Here is a 17,639-nt window from a genome sequence, read left to right on the forward strand (position 1 = left end):
AGTCCTGGATTTGACGCAAATAGCTCTCCCTGCTTATTGGGCTCATTATAATTGTTGCCTCTGGATTTTGCATGTTTTTCTAAAGAAATCAGATGTCACAAACTGCCTGGTATTCTTTTGTCCAAAATATTACATTGTCACCAGTTAGTTGAGTGAGAGGACGCCCAAACATAAGAAAGAGCTTGCTTTTGGTGCTGTTTGGTTTGAGTTAAATATGGTGTCTGCACTTGTTTAGACATGGAGTGATCCACCCTGCCCCTTTTTAGAGCTGTCCCGCTCCTTTTTGGCACGGAGCTAAGGCTACAATTTTTTGGCACACACCATTCAGTGCATGCCTAATTATCCCATTCTGTAGCCCATGGAAATGGTTAGTGCACAGCAAAATAAAGCTGTGGGTTGTGTTATCGGGGGCAACAAACCTGTGACATATTTGTCATATTGAAAGGGATGATAGAGAATTCCCTCCCCTTCTATTTTCATCTACTCCAGCATTTTAATTACTTTAAATTCACTTACTTTATTTAACAAAAAAGGGGGGAAGTCATTGTGGCCCACTAAATAACGGCCACAGGAAAAGGTGGGGAAGAGGGCAGGAAAAAGAGTGGAATTAATTGAAAGGGGGGCAAATTTGGGGTGATCCAAATACCTGTCTGGACCCTTCTCACAGGAGAAAAAAACATTCAACATAAATGGAAGGATCACTCGTGAGAGATAAAATAAAGGTAAAGGTAAAGGTTCCCCTTGACAATTTTTGTCCAGTCGTGTCCGACTCTAGGGGGCGGCGCTCATCCCGCTCTTCAAGCCATAGAGCCAGCGTTTGTCCGAAGACAATCTTTCCGTGGTCACATGGCCAGTGTGATTTAGACACGGAATGCTGTTTACCTTCCCACCGAGATGGTACCTATTTATCTACTCGCATTTGCATGCTTTCGAACCGCTAGGTTGGCGGGAGCTGGGACAAGCTACGGGCGCTCACTCCGTCGCGTGGATTCGATCTTACGACTGCTTGATCTTCTGACCCTGCAGCACAGGCTTCTGCAGTTTAGCCCACAGCGCCACCATGTCCCCGAGAGATAAAATTGATCACACTAAAGATAAGAACCTTTTAAGTATGAACCAGACTGCAGTCCTAAAGACACTGAAGGAGAAAGCAGTGGTATGAAATGACTAAAGCATATCTATGGGATGGTTGTTGTGGGTTTTTCGGGCTCTTTGGCCGTGTTCTGCAGGTTGTTCTTCCTGATGTTTCGCCAGTCTCTGTGGCTGGTATCTTCAGAGGACTGGAGTAGGAACTCTGTCCATGCTCTGTTGCTGTTTGTTGGATAGTTGAGTATTTATCTATCCTATTTATCCATGGGACTTTTTCTTAGGGCAGGAGAGAAATGATTAGGGATCAATCAGAGGCAAAATACGCTTTGGACTGCTTGTGCCATGGTCCAGCGCAAGCTATTTCTAGGTGATCACAAATCACCGGGCAACCAGAATGATCCAGAGTAAGACAAAGAATGTGCATCACGCTGTTCTTAAATACAAGGCTCATTTTGTTAATTGCTTGTAATCTTTGAACCCAGCAGGGAACAGAGAACTGATGTAACCAAAAGGCAGAGTCTCTCAGGTATACCCTGAGAGTACATAGGTTACCTGAACAGGAACTTTAGTCACTTCAAAAGCCCTTTGAAAGTCCAAGGTAAGGGAAATAACACCTCCTGCTGAATTAGCATTTCCATGGCTCACTTTGACCATTTCTTTCAGAGGAACAATATGTTCAAGTAATCCAGCTAATATTTGAGAATACTTTTCTGATACAGAGCCATTCTATTTTCGGGGCAGGCTGATGCAATTCTCACAGACAGAAGGATCGTTTTAAGGGAGGTCACTCCCACTAAAGTGAATTTTTCTGGTACAATTGGATATGATCCTTTCTCATCTAGAGAAGGGGACTAAGGGTGTGGTCACATGGGGAAATATATTGCATTTTGACCATGTGGTGCAATCAATTTCCGACAATCACATGACACACAAGACATTGCGCTCCAGCCCAACCACAATTCATGCCCAAGGTGATCTTTTTGATCCAGCTGTACGGACTCTAGTTTAGGGGGGACCAGGATGGAGCAAGGGTCACTTTAAGGGAGATTGCTCCAATTAAAGCATCCTTTCCAGCACTCTCAGTTGTGCACCTTTGCAGATGTCTGTCGCACCCTTACTCAATGAAAATGTCTAGCCATGCCCCATAGTGTGTGTATGTGCGTAGTTTTAAATGTGTGCATTTTGCTTTTAATGCTAATTGCTTTCAATATATTTACTTTTTTATTGTTTTATAGTATGTTTGATTATACAAATGTATTATTTTTATCTGAATGTGGTTTTATTTATTTTTATATTTTAAGAAGTTTGCAAGCCACCTTGAATACTATCTGTTATTGGAAAGTATTATCTGATTTGTGTGTGAAAGAGAGAGGGAGAGGGAGGGAGAGGGAGATATCCTCTGCCAAAAGACCAATGTGACTAATGGGCCATCTTGCTCTGACAAATGAACAAGGTGATAGATAGATGTATTTCAAGATGTATTACTTTTTTCTGCAAGAACACGCACAGAGAGAGAGGGAGGCCAAATCACTATTCTGGTATTATCAACTGATCCTAATAAACTAGATTATTCTATGTACTGCTGCCATTTAGTGATACACATATGTGAAATACTGTATATAGTACAAATATAATATAAATAGCCTGGATATTCACTCCACTAGGTTTATTGGGGTATATTTCCAAGTAGGCATGCATAAGGATATGCGGAAAGGCTGAAATTACTGGGGGAAAGTGCTATTTAAACAAACGGAACTTATTTCTGAGTAAAATAGTTGTCAAGCCAGAATGCCATCCAAAGTTGGTTTGAAACATCCCTGTGAAATCACGCTGAAATTTGTGGGACACTCACATTGGGTGGGCACCACAGTCTGCCTTCTGTTGATTATGAGAGGTATGTTGTATTTTATTCTTACTAGGACCAAGCACTACAAGTTAAAATTACATATATTAGGCCATCACTGTCAGAGATTCAAGGGGGAGGATAGGTAGATAACGGTTGTTCTCTTGCAGTTGGATGTTCTTTCACTTTAGATGAAGAATTGGTGCACAGCTGCTGGATTGGTGCACCGAAAGCAAAGACAGCATAACCCTCCACCCAGCCTCACTTGCCCATCGTGTACTTCCCATTGCACTCTCAGCCTCAGGAAAAAAAAGTGAGGAGAAAAAAGCACCGTGAGTGCTCTGGTGAAAAGAGCACTGTTTCACCAGAGAGGGGGGGAGGGGAATTATTGTGGCCTTGCAAAAAAATCACAGATCTATTATGGCACAATAGGCATTGGCATAGTACAAGCTAGTGCTGGAAATGGGAGCATAGCAATGGAGGTGGTGATTTCCACAATGGGTCCAACTCCTCCCCCTGTGCACACATATCCTATATCCTATGATCACATATCCTGACTCAATTAATAAAGCTATTTCGCAGTAGACACCTGTAGGGCCACACTGTTAATTCTTCTTTCCCATCGTTTATGCACATAGACCTACTCCTTGAAAGACATTTTCTTAAATTACTACTTCTAGTTAATGGGAAAATCTTTTTGCCTTATGTATTTATTCTTTCATATAGCTCGTAATGGCAGATTTAAAAGCTGATCACATGGCAGAGCGATCAAATGAAAGGTCACTGCAGCCTTCTTCAGGAATTTTAAGCTCCTAAGCAATTAAAACTGTATGAGGGAAATTAAAATTTATCTCTGCATGCCGTTGCCGGCAGTACGGAGCTGGCTCTTCCATTAGGCAGACTGAACAAACTGCCTTAGGTAGTAGATGCTGGGAAGCAACAATAGCAACCCCCAGCTGTTCCTCCAGAGCACAACCTAGATAGGCTATCTAGAAGAACATCATGGCTAATCATGGTGAAATTAAAAGAATCAACAAGGTTTTGTTTCCTCCTTTTCTCTCAACAGACATCAGACTAATTAAAGTAGGTTTTGTTCCACAATCATATCATCAAACCCAACTGGAAAGGCTTGGTTATATCCCAAACTGGTTGGAGGTGCCCAGCCATTATTCTCCCAGTCACCTTGTTCACCTTGCTCAGGAAGGAAATATTAGTCTAAAAATTGTCCAGATCTAAGGTACGTAGATTTCTTCAGGGCCTGTCAAACAAACAGGAAACACTCCTTCCCTTCAAGAATTTACAGCCTCCTGGACCCAGACAGAATATGTCCTCCAGTTTCATATTTACCATCCTCTTGTACAATTAAGAAAGTCAAATATTGAGGAAGTCTTGATTTATGTGTTGGGCTGATCACAGTGTTGGGACAATAACTTGTATTGGTCATGAACTTCTGAATTGCTGGCTACAAGGCAATTTCATTGTCCAGGTCCAGTGGGAGAATATTCTTGAGCATTTTCAACATGCACATCTAAGACTGGCTCAGGCAAGCAGGCTGATACTCAGCACAGGTGAGGGGGCAGTACATCAGCAGAATGTGTCCCAAGTGCTGCCTGCAAATTACAGATACTCCAGATTGTACACTTCCACAGCAGCAGCCTGGAGAGGGAGACGAAATCTTGTAGACAACAGTGGCTCTCCCTCCCTGACTTCCCATTTCATCTCTCCCCCCACCAGACTATCCAACATTGTTGGTTCCCATTTGCCCCTAGTGCCCAGTCTTCAACTTCTCATATCCTTTGAAAGGGAGCACCCCACAAAGTGGGGAACTCCCAACAGATGCTGGCTCTGCACAGACCCACTGACTCTTCATATCACCTCTGAATTCTATGCTTAAGGTTACAAAATGATCATCCTCAATATTTATCTTCTCTTTCCTATGTTTGTACAATAAATATTTCAACTATTTTTCCTGAGGTTGAAATTACACACTGGTGCAGATGACTGGGTACTAATCAGCTTCCCCTGAAGAAGATGCAGGCCTTTGCAAGAAGAAAAGCGGACAGAGAGCAAAGGGCCTTTTTCAGGTTGTTAAACTTCCCTTCATCTGCTCTGACCTATGCTGGCCTTCCTTTTGCCTACAGCAGTGGTTCTTAACCTTTCTTACTCGGATGCTTTTGAACTGCAACTCCCAGAAACCCCAGTCAGCACAGCTGGTGGTGAAGGCTTCTGGGAGTTGCAGTCCAAAACTCCTGAGTAACTCAAGGTTAAGAACCAGTGGCCTACAGGAACCTACTTAGGGTTGCTTTCCTCTGACGTTTTCTTTCTTAGCCCTCTCTAGGAGCAGACAAATTTTGCCTTTATTCTCAAGTGGCTCCCTGCCAACTCTGCCCGAGTTGACAAAAGCTTAGATTCCTCTTCTCTTTCTTCTAATGTATGTATCAAATAAACACCAGCTTTTAAAAATTTCCTTAGAATAAACGTGCAAATGATTTTCCTTCCAGAGGAGGAAGTGGGCTGCTGTAACCATTCCAGTTTTAAAGGACTGAATAACACAAGCCATCCCAACAACATTGAAAAGCATATGAGAATGTGTTAATAGCCATCAACAAAAACAAACAAACAAAACCCCACAAAAAAGCAGTGCAGTAACTGTAACATTGACAGATTTATTTTAGCACAAGCTTTCACAGGTACAACCAATCTCTTCAGACACATGGGACACAAATCTGTTTTTGCTTTGTTTTTGTAGTTGCTGAGACATACGAACATGGCTACTTATCTGAAAATGGGTAGCTGTTCATTTTTTATTCTTTTATACAGCAAACAATAACACATGTTAACCTATGAGTCCCACCAACCCACCTGAAACGAGGTAATGGGGAATCCATTCTTAGTTATGGCCTCCATAAATTTCTATGTCCTGGATGGGAATTCCAGGAAGTTGAGAAGCTAAACTATCCGACTGGTGGCCATTGACTTCCAACAGTGGCATGAAATGCAACTCCCTTTTGCTTTAAAAAAGGTACCGTAGGAAAGAATATACAGTATCTTGTTTTGAATGCATTTTCTGAAGGCTACTGGAAATTCAAGGACAGCCTCAAAATAAGATACATGCCTCCTTTTTTAAAAGCAAATGCTATTACACGAGTTATAATGACCCTTTTTTTTTTCTAACCACAGGGCAACTAGAAACATTCATTCATGCTTAGGCATTCCTTTGAAACCCTCTTATCATGATACAGATAAATAGGTACAGCAGTCTTGTGGTTTGAAGGTATATACTCAATCAAAGAACCAAAACACACAAAACACAAACACAAAAGAGGCACACGTTGCATCCCAGCAGATACCTCCATTAGGGAAGGGTGTCATAGCTTTGTGGTAGCACACACGTTTTACATGCTCAGCATCTCTTGGGTTCACTCCCTGGCACCTCCACTTAAAAAGATCAGATAGCAGATGGTGTGAAACCTTGGAAGGTCACTGCTACTCAATGGTAAAGGACTCAATTGTTTGTTGTGGGTTTTTCGGGCTATTTGACTGTGTTCTGAAGGTTGTTCTTCCTAACGTTTCGCCAGTCTCTGTGGTCAGCATCTTCAGAGGACAGCACTCTGTGCTCTGGAGGACTCCATTGTTTGAGTCAGTATTGCATGGTTTATATGCAATAGTATACCTACAGACATATTCTCAAACAGATGGCCAGCTCTGACAATTTCTATGAGGCTAATCACTTGTGTGATGAGGAATCTCCTTCCTGCTTTTCCCAAAACAGCACTGTCAAAACTAACCATGCCATCTTCTGAGAATACCAGATGCCACTTAATCACAGGAAGTAACCATCTGTTCAATCTTCTCCATATTTCACATGGCATCTTATTATTTCTTAGAAACATCTATGTTATATAAGTTATAAAGAGATATAAGGATCACTGTCAGAATACAACAGATCCATAGGACCAGCCCAAGATATTTTGCTGCCTGTGAAGGAAAACCTTCTCCATTTCATGCAAAGAAGCCAGCCAGACCAGCAGTTGCCTCTTTAATCAAAGCTTGTTGCTCCTGAAGACAAAAGGCTATATAAAAGATGGATGCACATATGGCCCTGTTCTCTGATGCCTCACCAGCAGCCTCAGCCTCCCAGGTTCTAACTATCAGGCTGGTCTCCGTACATTTTGCTAATTTTATTTCAAACTGATATCCATGATATTTTTGAACTTTATTTTTAATCATGCCTCTTACACTGAAAATAGTTTGCTATTATTTCTCCTCAGTATTCTCACCTGAATGATTGCTTTGGGGACACCACCTCACAAAACTGTGTTTTAAAAACGATGCTTTAAAAAAGGTATGGGTACTTTGTTAAAGTTTTAAGGTAAGGTAAAGGTTCCCCTTGACATTTAGTCTAATCATGTCCAATTCTAGGGCACAGTGCACATCACTGTTTCCAAGCCATAGAGCCAGAGTTTGTCCAAACACAGTTTCCGTGGTCACGTGGCCAACATGACTAGACACGGAACGCTGTTACCTTCCCACTGTGGTGGTACCTATTTATCTACTTGCATTTACATCTTTTGAACTGCTAGGTTGGCAGGAGATGGGACAAGCGACAGGAGCTCACTCCATCGCGTGGATTCGATCTCACGACTGCTGGTCTTCTGACCTTGCAGCACAGAGGCTTCTGTGGTTTAACCCGTAGTGCCACCACATCCCTATTTAAAGCTTTAAACAGCACCTTAAAACAGTGCAGCTGAATCTATGACAAGTACCATGTAAATACAGACTATGGTTTTGAGTTACAGTAGTACCTTGATGTTACATACAGCACTGATGTTACCTGTCTGTCATGGGTTTGGAGGGAAAGTTCCATCCTATGGGGAGTGGAAGGCGGGACATCAGGAGGAGGGGCTGTACTGTATAAATATGGGATGCGTGTGTGGTGAAGGGAGACTCTGGGAGACACTGGGTTGTGACGAAGCAGCAGCTGGGAAGAAGAAGCTGTTGTGGGAGTCTGTGTGTCAGACAGGGTACTTCTGTGTGTCAGAGTACCAACCTGATAGGTTCAGGTGTCTGTTGGTTAGCCAGAACTGATAGGTTCAGGGTCTGTGCTTCAAGTTAAGGGTTCTGGGTGAACCAAACTGTGTGTATGTATGTGTGAGAATAAGCCACGTTACTTTATCTTATTCACCTGATTGTTTATTTTTCCATGTGTGTATTTAAATAAACCTTGTTCTTTATTTGTTTAAAAATCCATCCCTGGTCTGTGTGACTTCTTAAAGGGAATGGTTGGTGGCAGCTTAGTGTAACTGTGTGACAGATCCCAGTAGGTCTGGGTTTGTCACATTGATTGGTGTCCAGCGTGTGGGATACGACTGGTCCAGTTGTCCAGCGGTCCAGCAAAGCCTTGGCAAGTGTGCCCAGAGCAAGGGGGGTCTAGTCAGGGACAGTCTGAGGCGCGTAGGTAATCTTCTAGGTGTACCTCACGGGGAGGTGCACTAGTGGAAGAACGTGCCAACTGGGGAGACTTAGATTAAGGTGCTCTGAGGCAGCCTAGTTTTGGCGGGAAAAAGCTGAGGCAAAACTGCGTAGTAACAGTGAGCTAGTTTGCCAGCTGAGAGGCCCAGCAGAGGGGGGTAGGCTCTGACTCGATACTGTTGCAAGTTAGTGCTGAAGAACAGCAGCAATCTCTAGGGAGAGCTGGTTCTGAGGCAAGAAGGAAAAAAGTGGTCGTTTTATTTTGAGGCTTGACTTTTAAAGCAGCCTGTTCTGGGGGGGGATTATGCCCTTGACTCGAAGCCAGATGGCCGAAATGAGTGAAGTGAAAGACCCCCAGATTGACCAAGGTTCTGAGGATGAATTTGGCTCAGTGCAGGGTGACAGCACAGGAGAGCAGAACCCAGAACTCAGAAAATTGCTCATAGCCCAACAGCATGAACTGAGGATGAGGCAATTTGAAATGGAGGAAAGGGAAAGAGAAGAAAGATTAGAGAGAGAAAGAAGGGAGGAAAGGGAGAAACAGCGGCAATTTGAATTAGAGAGAGAGAGAGAGAAAATTGCTCTGGAAAAAGAAAGAATGGCGTTTGAATTAAGAAAACTGGAACTGATGAACCAGAACAATAATAATAATAGGGATTCTGAGGGAGGCCAATTGTCTAAGGCTGACCTGAAGAAATTCCCTGTGTACCACAAGGGAGATTGTCCTGAGGTGTTCTTTTCCTTAGTGGAAAGAGCGTTTGTGGACTTCTCAGTGAGGGAAACTGAGAAGATGACCATCATGCGATCTTTAATCAGTGGTAGCCTGGCTGAGGTATATGCCGAGATGCCTGAGGAACTGATGAAAGATTTTGCAGAGTTTAAAAAACTGGTGTTTGCCAGACATGGGATAAATGCGGAGCAGCTGAGACAAAGATTCAGGTCCCTTACCAAGAAACCAGAACAGACTTTTACCCAAGTGGGGGCCCAATTGGTGAGGCTGCTTGAGAAATGGCTATCGCAGGAGGGGACAGAGAACTTTCAACAGCTTAAAGATTTGATAGCACTGGAACAGTTCTATTCAGTCCTGCAGGGGGAATTGAAATTCCAGGTGAGGGAAAGGAAACCGAAATCTGTGGCAGCAGCCGCAGAGATCGCAGATTTTATTTCCCAAATAAGAAAGCCCTTGGGTGAGGGGAAATCTGTAGGTAAACCCAAAGAAACCTACAGCAAGTACTCTCAGGGACCAGGGAAAAGCCAGCAAGGGGGAGGGGCCCATGGTGAAGGGAAGCCCTCAGACATGAAACTAAGACCTCAGATTTTGGAGGGAAAACCAAAACAAGATGAGAGAGAATCAAAATACACCAGAAAATGTTATTTCTGTCAGGGAAAGGGTCATCTAATCTCAGATTGTGAGAAATTGAAGCAGCTAAAAGGAATGGTGCCTCAGGAGTCTAGTGGGACCAAGCCAAAAGCTGTGTTCTGTGTCCAGAAAGAGCAAGGCTCAGTGTCACTGAGGGAGCCTGTTGCCATGGCTACTCAGTCTGGAACAGCTACCTCTGCTGATCAGGCTGAGGAAAATGGTCCTCTTGTAGAGGTAAAGCGCTGCTTGCTGGTAAAAACAGATTCTCAGTTGTTTGAGACAGCAGGGGTGGACGTAGGAATACTTGACCGTCAGTATAGGGGGCTGCGGGACACTTGTTCCCAGGTAACCCTGTGCCATCCAGATATCATCCCTAGGGAGTTTATAATCCCAAATGAGAGCATAAAGGTGGCAGGGATTGAGGGGCAGGTAATCTCTCTGCCAGTAGCAGAGGTACCTGTCAACTTTCAAGGCTGGAGGGGAGTTTGGAGGCTAGCGATTTCATCGACTCTGCCAGCAGCCGTGCTCGTGGGAAATGACCTGGCTGAACATGTGAAACGGGTGCTAGTGATTACACGCTCACAAGCCACCACGGGGACAGTTCAGGGGGGTAATGATGAGCCAGAGACGGAAGCAGAGGGGAGTTCAGAAGCTGTGGTGGAAACCTTAACCACAGACAGCAGATTTGGACAGGAGCAAAAGGCAGACGCCACTCTCCAAAAGTGTTTTGAACAGGTGACTGACGCCCAGCTAACACCTGAAACCCCAGTGAGATTTCTGGAGAAAAAGGGGATTTTATATAGAGAGACCCTGAGGAATATCTCAAAAGGGGGAGATGGGATCAGAAGTCAGCTGGTGGTACCTGAAAAGTATCGCCCCATGATCTTACAAAGGGGTCACTCTGACATGTCTGCTGCACACTTAGGGGTGAAAGGGCCCCTTGATTTGATCAAACAAAATTGGGAGCAGATCACCCAGGATGACCCACAAGGCGTTGTGACATACATAGACACCTTGATGAATGACCTAAAGAGAAATCTAGAGCTGGCAGCAGAAAACCTGCAAGCTCAGAAGGTCAGACAGAAAACATGGTATGACCACAAAGCTAGAGAGAGGCACTTTGACCCAGGGGAGGAAGTGCTTTGGCTTAGGCCCTGCAGAGAGAATAAACTGCAGCTCAAATGGGCAGGACCATATAGGGTCATTTCCAAGATGTCAGACCTGAACTACCTAATAGAGCAGGAGGAGAACCAAGCAAGGAGGGTGGTTCATGTGAATGCCCTAAAACCCTACTACAGAGGGGAACAGAGGGTTTTATTCGCGATAAAAGCAGCTGAGAGTGAGGAAGCGGAATTACCCTTCTGGGAGGGTAGAGGGGAAGTAAAATACAACCCAGAGGAGGTAAAGATCAGTCCTGCACTCACCCAAGACCAGCAGCAAGAACTAAAAATGCTGCTTAGTAAATATCAACAGGTGTTTTCCAACAAGCCGGGGATAGTGAAGGGAGTGATGCATCGGATCCACACAGGGGATGCACCCCCGCAGGCAGTATCCCCATACCGAGTAACGGGACCCTATAGGGACAAGGTGCGGAAGGAGCTGGACGAGATGCTGAGGGAGAACATAATCGTCCCCTCTTCTAGTCCTTGGTCCTCTCCGATAGTCCTTGTGGACAAGCCTGATGGGAGCATTAGGTTTTGTGTCGATTACAGGAAATTAAACCGTGTAACCACTCCTGATGCCTACCCAATGCCCAGGCTAGACAACCTGATTGAAACCATAGGGGGTTGTCGGTTCATCTCATCATTGGACCTGGTAAAGGGATATTGGCAATTAAGAATTGATCCCAGGGATCAAGAAAAGACTGCCTTTTGCAGCCCTTTTGGTCTCTATGAGTTTCGAGTCCTGAGCTTTGGTCTCAGAAATGCACCAGCCACATTCCAAAGGCTGATGGACCAGACCTTGGCAGGGCTCAGTGACTTTACAGTGGCCTACATTGACGACATAGGGATCTTCAGTAATACCTGGGAAGATCACCTGATACACCTGGAGTTAGTGCTGCAGAGGTTAAGTGCAGCAGGGCTAACAGTAAAGGCCAGCAAGTGTCAGCTGGGTAGCCCAGAAATAAAATACTTGGGTCACATGGTAGGGGGAGGAGTGATAAAACCCCTGGAGGCCAAAATAAAAGCTGTTCGTGATTGGCCTAGACCCAACACCAAGAAAAAAGTCAAATCATTTCTTGGGTTGGTGGGCTACTACAGAAAGTTCATCCCGAGGTTTAGCGAGATTGCGGCTCCGCTGACCGATCTGACGAGGAAGAAGGCTGATGACCGCATCCCGTGGACCAGTGACTGTGAGGCGGCGTTCCAGAGGTTGAAGGAGGCGTTAATCAACTATCCTGTCCTGCGTGCTCCAGACTTCGACCGGGAGTTCATCATCTACACCGATGCGTCTAACAGCGGGGTAGGAGCAGTTTTGTGCCAGGAGGATGAGAATGGTGACCAGCATCCAGTGTCCTACCTGAGTAGGAAACTTCAAAAAGGTGAGAGACATTTGGCAACCGTGGAGAAGGAGTGTTTGGCCATAGTCTACGCGATCCAGAAGGCCAAGCCTTACATCTGGGGAAGACATTTTATTCTGTGTACTGACCATTCACCATTGCAATGGTTAAAGACAATGAAAACCCACAATAGCAAACTTATGAGGTGGGCTTTAAACCTACAGGACTATGACTTTGAAGTGAAGGTGGTCAGAGGGTCAGTGAACTGTGTTGCTGATGCCTTATCAAGAAGACCTGAAGAATGAAGACGGCGAAAAGAACATGGACTATGTGTATATAATGATGACAAAAAGTTAAATGTACCTGGTTTTGAATTTGGTTTGTATGAATAAAGGTAAATTGATGTAATGTATATGGTAAATGTTTAAATGCATAATTGCTATGGTTTAACTTAGAGTGTAAGTATGAGTAAGTATAATATGGTATGTATAACTGTTGTTGTGTATTTTATTCAGGTTGTTTTTTGGTGAAAAGCACGTTAGCTTTCCCCCTACAAAACAACTTATAAAGAGGGGAGGTGTTACATACAGCACTGATGTTACCTGTCTGTCATGGGTTTGGAGGGAAAGTTCCATCCTATGGGGAGTGGAAGGCGGGACATCAGGAGGAGGGGCTGTACTGTATAAATATGGGATGCGTGTGTGGTGAAGGGAGACTCTGGGAGACACTGGGTTGTGACGAAGCAGCAGCTGGGAAGAAGAAGCTGTTGTGGGAGTCTGTGTGTCAGACAGGGTACTTCTGTGTGTCAGAGTACCAACCTGATAGGTTCAGGTGTCTGTTGGTTAGCCAGAACTGATAGGTTCAGGGTCTGTGCTTCAAGTTAAGGGTTCTGGGTGAACCAAACTGTGTGTATGTATGTGTGAGAATAAGCCACGTTACTTTATCTTATTCACCTGATTGTTTATTTTTCCATGTGTGTATTTAAATAAACCTTGTTCTTTATTTGTTTAAAAATCCATCCCTGGTCTGTGTGACTTCTTAAAGGGAATGGTTGGTGGCAGCTTAGTGTAACTGTGTGACAGATCCCAGTAGGTCTGGGTTTGTCACACTTGATTTATGAAATTAATGCGTTCTGTGGGGCAAATTCGAATTTCCCACCCTTTCTCCCTGCCTTTTTGGCTTCGGAGCTTTCAAAGGGCTTCCTCCGATGTCAGGGGAAATCCCTTTGAGAGCTCTGAAGGCGCAGATCATGGCAGCGGGGACCGCCAGGGAGGTCTCCCAGGGCTTCTCTGCCACAATGGGAGACCTTCCTGGAGGTCCTTTCACCCCAATTGACGCCTTCAGGCTTTCCCGGGGAGTAGACCGTGCCTACCGGGGGAAGCCCTCCCCTGGTAGGCCCGGTTTACCAGGCTTTCCCAGGGAGTAGACTGGGCCTACCGGGAGAAGCCCTGAGGGCTTCCCCCGGTAGGCCCAGTCTACTCCCCGGGAAAGCCTGAAGGTGCCGATCACGATGGCAGGGGAGAAGCCCTGGGAGCTTCCCCACTGCCATTGGAGACCTCCCTGGGGTCCCCCACCGCCATGATTGGAGGCAGCACTCACCCAGCGCCAGGAGACTAGAGCTGGCTGGGCACCTGGCCACTCGCCCCCGGCTACGTGGAGGCAGCGGAGCACCGGCAGTCTTTGGACTGGTAAGTCCTTTTAAAAAAACTTTTATGTGTGGGTTTTGGAGGGTGGGTTTGTACTGGGGGGTTATGTTTCTGTGGGTTTATGTGTGTGTGTGTGTGTGTTTTGCAGTCCCAGCATGGGACTTGCTCTTTTTATTTTTATTTTGGTTGTGTGTTTTTTTTTGTAAATGCTGGAACGGATTAATTCTGTTCCCATGCATTTCAATGGGAAATGGTACTTCAACCTATGAACTTTTTGACGTACGAACGTCCTTCCAGAACGGATTAAGTTCGTAAGTCGAGAGTTGACTGTACTGTACATGGCTGAACTGCAAGCTTTCAAGTTCTTTTTCCCCATCATTCACTTGGGTTAATTACAGGAAAGGGTCTTGTTACATGTTGAAAGCTTAAAAGCTTTGTTTCGCATAAGCTTTACCATTTATCTTAGAACTGCAAGAGCTGGAAGGGACCCTATGGATCACTGAGTCCAGCCCCTGTCAGGGAGGCTCAGTGGGGAATCTAATTCCCAACCTCTGGCTCTAGAGCAAGATACCTAAACCATTTAGCTATCTAGCAGTTCTGTGGAAACCTTCAGACATGTCTGAAGTTCATGGAAAGACTGCAGTTCATGAAAGCCTATGTCACATGCTAGTCAAGCAATTAATTGTTTTTCCTACAAGAAACTAATATGGCTACCCCACTGGAAATTTTCACTTAATCCAAAACAGTAAGCCATGGTTTGTGATTGTCTCAAAGACCAAGATAGCAAACAAGCTTTAAAATGTGTTGCTGATTTGGAGGGCAAATGCAAAGTATTCTTTGCCAGTTGGGATGGCACAAAAATTGCCTGCCACCAAGCAGGAAATAATAGAACATGCCGGGGGTGGGGAAAAGAAACAGGGATCATTCCTGTGGTAACTAACCATGGTATAAAATTAAGTGTAAGTTAAATTCCTGTCGTGTGTGTGGTTTTCTTTTTTTTAATAGGCATCTGCCCTTTCATTTTTACATGTTTTGCATAAGTCAGACTGGATTCCACTAGAAGACAAAATGTATATCTATGCACATACCCACTACAAGTCAGTAGGAAATGAAATACAGTGGTGCCTCGCTAGACAATGATAATCCGTTCCACTGAAATCGCTGTTTAGCAAAATCATTGTCTAGTGAAAAGCATTTCCCCATTGGAATGCATTGAAACCTGTTTAATGCGTTCCAGAGGGGAAGAATCGTCGTTGTTTAGCAAAGATCGGCCATAAGAAAGCCGCTTTGTGAACCACCGATCAGCTGTTTAAATAGCTGTCTTGTGAAGCTTAGGTCTTGAAAACACCCGTTTTGCGAGCACTGAGGGAGCTGTCAAAATCGTTGTCTAGCAAAAATTGGTTTGCGAAGCAGGGACCAAACATTGTCCAGCAAAATTCCCCCATAGGAATCACTGTTTTGCGAATCGCTATAGCAATTGCAAAAAGTCAATCTCTAGCGAAAAAACTGTCATGCGGGGTAACTGTCTAGCAAGGACCACTGTAAAGGACATTCTCCAGAATACCACTTTTAGCAGAAAGATGAGAGATAATTTTCATATCCTAGTCATTACAGTAATAATGTTAATAAATATTGCTTTTGTTTCCAAAAGCCAGCTGATGATGCATACTGCACTGCCTACACATTGATGCATTTTGTAGGCTTACAAAACCCTTTCATTTTCAAATTTTTGGGTATACTTATTCAGCTCTTTAACAGAACAGTCAGCTGAAAACTTTTAACAATTCCTTTTGCTCTGTTAAAGCTGGGGCTTATTCATGCTGTCATGCCCTCAAAACCTGCCAGGAAATTTCCAGACGGTCGGTGGAAAATACTGACCAAGTTTATTCTGTTAAAAATAACGAAACTAGAGTGAAGAATACAATAAAGCAAACATTCAAGTTAAAAAGCAAAGAATAATACTTACAACGCAGAGAATTTTGTATTTCTGAAGGGTACTCCGCTTAACAACCTCCTCTGTTTGTAAATCCAATGTATCCATCTGACTGCTTTGTCTTAAAACTTAGTTTACCAAGAGAAACTGTTTGGATTTTTCCAGTTACACTTTGCTGTCTTCTTCCTGGTCTCTGTTCTGCAAGAACAGCTTTAGCCGTGTGCAAGCTGACTGATTATCACTCTTTCAGGGTATAAATGAGAGCAGAGTTCTTGACAGCTGGGCATGAGGAAATGCTAGTGGTGACACTTCAGTCAACAAGTTCAAAGGTAGGAAACATTTTGGAGCATACTTCCCAGGAACATTTTGTAAGCACTTTTTATGTAAAGACGAAAATTCTGATTTCTGAAAATTCAGAGAAATGGAATGTTCTTTGGCAGCAACATCATTCCCCACTAAACAAGCTGTAAATAACCAAATGAATTAACTGAAAGGAGATGGTATAATACTCACGCATGCAAAACTGGAATTAAAACACACACACTTTTTTCTAATTAAAATACCCCCTTCCTGTTACATTATTGTCCTTATGCAGTGCTTACCATATCCCCCGCCCCCTTGTGTTCAAGGTAATAGCTAAATTGTACTGGAGACAATATGTGGTGATGTTTCAGAATTTTTACTTCCTTCCTTTCATATTTAAGTTACATTTTCCTTTTCAGCCCAAAGACCTCCGAGCAACAAAAGCAGCTATTACTCATTTAAAACCAGTGAAATAAGAACCTAAATAAACTATCAATAACAGGATCAGAAAACTTTAAAAAATAAAATAAAATAAGAGGAGGATTAACCACTAAAGACTTGAAAGAATAAAAAATGCCTTGGCCACTTTCTTGAAAGATGAGGAAGTTGGTGACATATTTTAGGGGTGCATCCACCACTGAAGCGCCACCACTCAGGACGTTCTCCCTCTCTGAATTCACTGAGCCAGAGCTAGATTTAGCTATGGGCAGTAGTCCCCATGAAATCAGTGTGATGTATCTTATTAGTAAACCATTGGCCAAAATCCTGTTAGTTATGCCTCTCAGGGTGGAACTCCATCAGCATAACATTCAACAGCAAGTTAAAAAGCCAGCAGAGATCCTTCTTATTGCACACTAGTTTTCTGACTATGATAGGAAATGCCTCTGCATTTCTTCCTAATGTTTCGCCAGTCTCTGTGGCCGGCATCTTCAGAGGACAGGAGTTAGAACTCTGACTGAGTTTTAACGCCTGTCCTCTGAAGATGCTGGCCACAGAGACTGGTGAAACATTAGGAAGAAAAACCTCCAGAACACAGCCAAACAGCCCAAAAAACCTACAAAAACCAAACAGAGAGAAGATGAAGTCCTCGTATGTGAGGGCAGGTATGACATGTTGCTATTACTGAAACTTGCTGAGATGAAACCCATAACTGGAATATGCTACTAGAAGGATATAATTTGTTCAAAAGACACAGACCCAACAAAAGAGGGGAAGGAGTTGCACTGTGTGTAAAGAATTACTACTCCTGTACTGTAATACAGGAGACCAAGGATTAAAGCCTTCTGGAAGCTCTTCAGGTGAATATTAGCGGAAAAACGAATGACATAGCTGTATGTATGTACTATAGGCCAGAGGTCCCAAAACCTTTTTTGGTCCATGGACTGGCTGGGGAAGGTAGGACACCCTCCACACTTGTACGCATGCATGAACAGCAGCGCTGCCGTTTGCGCATGCACATGAGAGAGAGTGCCTGCATAAGCACGCATGCAGGC

At 44.0% G+C, this 17,639-nt stretch overlaps 1 protein-coding gene across 1 annotated transcript in view; it reads right to left on the reverse strand.

The window, feature by feature from the left end:
• ENPP3 (ectonucleotide pyrophosphatase/phosphodiesterase 3) overlaps positions 1-16,861 on the reverse strand; it is a 78,677-nt gene extending 61,816 nt beyond the window's left edge. Inside the window, exon 1 of the mRNA XM_020815550.3 lies at positions 15,877-16,861. Within this exon, the coding sequence (XP_020671209.3) occupies positions 15,877-15,951 (75 nt within the window). The 5' untranslated portion in view covers positions 15,952-16,861. The remainder of the gene's footprint in view (positions 1-15,876) is intronic.
• Positions 16,862-17,639: the final 778 nt, after the last annotated feature.

This window comes from Pogona vitticeps, chromosome 1 (genome assembly GCF_051106095.1).
Source record: "Pogona vitticeps strain Pit_001003342236 chromosome 1, PviZW2.1, whole genome shotgun sequence".
Lineage (NCBI taxonomy): Eukaryota > Metazoa > Chordata > Lepidosauria > Squamata > Agamidae > Pogona > Pogona vitticeps.